At 38.9% G+C, this 5,000-nt stretch overlaps 1 protein-coding gene across 15 annotated transcripts in view; it reads right to left on the bottom strand.

Annotated features, from left to right (window-relative positions):
- Positions 1-5,000, bottom strand: part of FOXP2 (forkhead box P2) — a 394,712-nt gene that overhangs the window by 40,107 nt on the left and 349,605 nt on the right. For 14 of the 15 annotated variants that reach the window (XM_088165468.1, XM_088165467.1, XM_088165466.1 and 11 more), the window contains 2 exons: positions 2,541-2,628; positions 30-113 (listed from right to left, as the gene is read on the bottom strand). In XM_088165468.1, the coding sequence (XP_088021594.1) occupies positions 30-113; positions 2,541-2,628 (172 nt within the window). Of the gene's footprint in view, positions 114-2,540; positions 2,629-5,000 lie in introns of all 15 variants that reach the window. The other variant, XM_088165471.1, reaches the window with a different exon arrangement.

The following is a 5,000-nucleotide window of genomic DNA, read 5'->3' on the forward strand; positions in this document are numbered from 1 at the left end:
TTACTGTTTATAAAGCAATATGCACTTACAGGTTTTGGAGATGGCTTGGGCTCCGAGGGTCGCATGTGCAAGTGGGTCATCATTGCTTGAAGACGTTCGCGTTCTTTAGAAAGCTGTTAAGAAAGAGTGGGATCAGAAGCATTTTAGAAATGACTGATACAGCTATTTCACTGCAGTGATACATCTTATCATTGAGCTTGTCTTGGTGTGATGATTCCTGCATATAAAAGTCTGCGTCAGTAGAAACTTATCTAAGAGGAAATGCAACTTTGGGCACAGAAAGAAAGAAAGGAAGAAAAAAAAAAAGCAACAAAAACTTTTATAGCCTTTCATATGTTAAAAGGTCAGAGAAAACAAATAGCACTTCATCTTTTTGTCAATAAGAGAATTGAGGTCACAGTTGCCTCGACAGTAACAAGTTACTACGACCATAAATTAGAAGGCCCATAGTGTCTCTTTAAAGTCCTGTGGACACTGTTAGCAATGGACTAGTGCCAACAGCTGTGAGGGGGTGAAGGGTCCTCAAAGCACAGTGCCTGCCAGGATTGACTACACACTTCATCCTTTCCCACTGAGGTCCAGTTAGTGCCCCCTGCAATCTGCCATCATCAATCTAATTCAATAGAGTGACAGAGCCCAGGCAGTGTGAAACACTGAACTCTGCCATCAAGTCGGCATCGACACTGCACTGGGTCTCATTACAACTGATGGACCCTACTTCACTAGCAGTCAGACAAAGAAAAAAATGGCATAATTGGTCACACGGCAAGCTAAATCTTCACTTCAACTGTTAGATTACAGCCTAGCCTTTGTAAATGGTAAACAGTTCCTATGAAGCCCTTACGCTGCTTTAAAAACATCGTGTTACTTAAATCTCTACTTTTTCCTAACTGATACCATTTTCGGATAATATACCATGTAAATATTTGAAGTTTCAGATTCAAACAACGTACCAAATTAAAAGTAAAAAATGAAACAGGAGGAAGTGCTTCCAACATGCAACTTGTTGATAAAAATAGCAGAATATAAAAGAGGAAAATGTATTTTACAACATGAAAAGATTTTTTTCTTTTTTCACAAACTGGCATACAAGAAGAAATGTTCAAAATTTTACTCTAGTGATTTGGCTACAGCTACCTACAAGATGATTTCAACATTAATTGCAATAAGAATTAAAATTGGTATTTAATACTACCATTTTTCAGAGAATTCTTGCTCATACACCTGTAGAGTGAGACGGGACAAAGGAAAACAACTCGTAAGTAATTTTAAGAAAGATAACTATCTTTAGTATTACAGGTATTTAATTTGATGTGTGCATCTCCAATAAAAGAACATTTGAGGCAAGGGATGAGAAGATTTCTTCTTCATATTATATGTAGCTTTGCACTATGTGTGTGACATTGTAGTGACATAGTATTTGCCATGACATAAATTGTTAACAAACGTAACAAACAAATTAATCTAATACTATAGTGTAAATGATATAAAAGAAATAGCAGCTTTTCCTGGGTTTAAAAATCATTCATTCTAAGGGAAATGACAACAAATTACGTGATTGTATGCTCCTCTCATTGTTTTGGATTTCCAGCATTAAAGTAAAAAAGACCCAAAAGAGCCTTGGCTCAAAAAAGAATAAGTATTCCTACATGAAAGAGAACTGTGAGACAATATTCCAAAAAGGCAAGAAAACTGAGAGTTGTTATCCTTCTTTCTCTACATATGGCAAGGAACAGGGACAAAAATCAGCTCCTTGCTGCATCCCCTGAGCTCCTCAGAGCAGTCCCAAGAGGGCATGGGACAGCTGAGACATGCCTCTCCCATGACTGCCGTGTGTGCAGCAGGAGACAGAGGGGTGCAAGTGTCCTGCACGGTCACCCCTGAGGCTTGTGCCCAACCTCAGCAGCCTGGAAAGTGCAGTCACAACACCGGGAGACCCCAGGGGTACTCCCCACTCCCTGCATGGGCAGAAGGGAGCATTCGCATACGCGCAGTGACCTCTAATGGCTACAGCACGCACAGGGCACTGCAGGCCGGCGGTCCGAGACACGGCACTCCCTGGGGACCTCCCCGAGTGGGTCTGACATTACATCTTCTTCCTTGTACAAAAAGGCCCCCCTGTCGGGCTGGGAGTCATTTTGAGTGGAGATATGTTCTGCTACTTTTATCCCCCAGAACAGCACAGACAAGCACTGGGTCAGAAGGGGAAGAAGGAAGAGGGGTCCTGACCCAGTATTTTAAAAAGTGAAGATGGCTTGGATCCAGTCTTTGCTCCAGGGACTGCATTTTTCATTCGTGTTGAATGACATTAGAGTCTTAGTTCAAGCAAAATACTGTAGACAATCTTGATGTTAGATAATTATTGCATAATTTATAATGTGAAAAATCTTTAAGTAAAAAAGCCTCACTTGTTCATGAATATCAACAAATTTAATGAAAGAAACTTATGTCTTTAAGCTAGAGTCACTAAGGCAAGTGTTTTCAATTTAGTTTAGGTTAACAGTAAATAAGTAATAGGATAATGCATCCATATAACAAACCTGTATTTCTAACTGCTGAACCACTTGCATTTGCACCCGACACTGAGCAGTGCTTCTGTCATCCAATGCATGTTCATTGTTAAGGTGCCTAGAGAAGGAAGTAAGACAGTGTTAAGATGAAGAAAATATCTTTATAAGTCCATTTTTCTCTCCTGCACATATGGCTTCCATTAGTTCCAATGGGAGTTGTACAGAAAGACCTAGTCAGAGCATGCCATACAGACAACAATACAAAATAACAAAACTGATTATTTCATATAGTTCTACAAAATTTCCCAGTGAGGACTGTGAGAAACCCAGTTTCTATCTCCCAGGTCACATATGCCATCTCAGGGCCATTGTAACCAGTTATGAATAGTTGTTAGAATGACTGAACTAATTTCCACTCTGTTGCTGATGTAGATGAAGATAATCACCTTACAAATGAGTCTCCAAAAGGTATCATTGCTTTTAAGCTGCTTGAGATATTGAGAATTAATGCAGACTTTTTTAAGATTTGTCTATCTGCTCTTCTTTAACCATTAAGCAAGAAGCGAATATCCACTATCCCTCCCCAATAACAGAGCTGCAGGGGAACAGCCAAATTTCAATGCAGTTTCTAGAAGTAGACTGAGGATGATGGAAGTGATTGCCCCCTCCCAGTATGAAGAAGTGTGTGAGGTAAAGGCAGGGGAAGGACCAGCTATGCACCTTATTAACACAGCAAACCTTCTGGGAATGGTTCAGGCTACACATGTGAGCTTAGCAAAACAAAAACATCAGGGAAAGAGGACCTCATTGAACAGCTGCCTGAAACTGAAGTTCAGCCCAGACCCAAGTGGCTGTCCCCCAGACATTTCAACTGAGCATAAATTTACTAAGATCAATTAATATATATATATATATTTTTTTTTTAAGGATAATGTGTTCATTTCCTTCTCTCTCTCTTCCAGGATCAAAGAAGTCCCTTTTGGAGCTTTAATAGTAGGGTTTCTGCTACATGGAGAAGAAAACATAAGGATCAGGTTAAAGAAGAAATGGGAGCAAAGGAGTTCTGCCTTTGAATGAGGATTTACTGGCTATTTCCATTGTAGGCACGAGGGGTAAGCTTTACAAGGACTACAGTCACAGATGGTCTCACAGTTACAAGAACTAAGTTATCTATACCATGGAGGAAATGCATCTTCTCCTTTTTTCTTTCTAGCAGAATTCATCAGAGAACTGTGCAGTCATTTGACTGTTAGTCTATGGGGAAAACGCATTTGTCAGAAATAGTGGAAAAATAGAGTGGCCGTATCACTTCTACTAACATTTGTGTCTTTTAAATCATGGCATCACAGGTTTAGGACCCGATGATAGAATTTTCAAGTGAGCAAAATGTTCTGCTATTCTTGAAACAGGCATGGCTGAGGAAGAGATTTTGTTCATTCTTTTAATATAAAATTCTTTAAGAATATACATGTAACTTGCTTGGTGGTTTATGCTAAGTTCAAGTATCACCAAGGACACATCTCCTTTATGTGAGTCATAAAACCTCTAATTTATTTATTTTCAAAGGAACTGACTTCATCCCTCCCGTTGATGCAAAAATGCATAATCAGTTTAAAAAGCAGGTAATTGCTTAGAACATACCATTCACTTGTTTTCCGAAATTTTGATTCAGAAGAATTTTACTCTCTCAATTACACAGGCATGATAGTGCATGGCCTGTTAATGTAATGGTTTAATATTTTCAGTTAATTGGGTACAAAATTGCCAGAAAACGGTCTGAAGACAGATTTTTCCTCTGCATCATTACCACTATCACCAGTACACACCAGTACACTGTGCTTCCAGGTGCACATATGCTCACGTGTGCATGCTCACAGGTACGTGTGGTTAACATGAGAAAAAGCAAGCACACAGCTATAAAACATCTCCCAGCCCAAGTTTGAGGCTACTGCACTCATGATTATTTATTAGATATTACAACACCATATGTTTGCATAACACCTTACAAAATAGATACAGACATAGTCCTTGCCCTGAGGAACTTTAAATGTAACAGCAGTAGGCAGTGTGGGAGAAGGAAGTCCAGTGTAATGTAATTTCAATATGATTACACGGTAACTTGGGAGTATGTTGCAAGTTTCTTGAGAGTTAACACAGTAATCTTCAGAAACTGGCGAGATACACACTTTTTTTTATACCATACTTTTACTGTGCATTTTGCTGTGCATTTTGGAGAAATGATACTTATGGAAACAGTAAGAGTGTGAAAATTGTTTTAAGAATTATTTTTTTCTGATCTTTCTTGCCTGTGAAGTAGGCTTGCTTTATTTATCATGCAAGTACAGGCAATATAGTGAAAGAAAAACTAGGTCTAATACATTTTTAAAAACCTCTAAAATAACTTTTCTCTGTATTAAGCTGCTGCACTATCAGGGTCCAGTATGTGTCAATCTGCAAAGACAGAAATACATTATTTCCTCCAGAAGGCTG

The sequence above is a fragment of the Sturnus vulgaris genome, chromosome 5 (genome assembly GCF_052056855.1).
Source record: "Sturnus vulgaris isolate bStuVul1 chromosome 5, bStuVul1.hap1, whole genome shotgun sequence".
Classification (NCBI taxonomy): Eukaryota; Metazoa; Chordata; class Aves; order Passeriformes; family Sturnidae; genus Sturnus; species Sturnus vulgaris.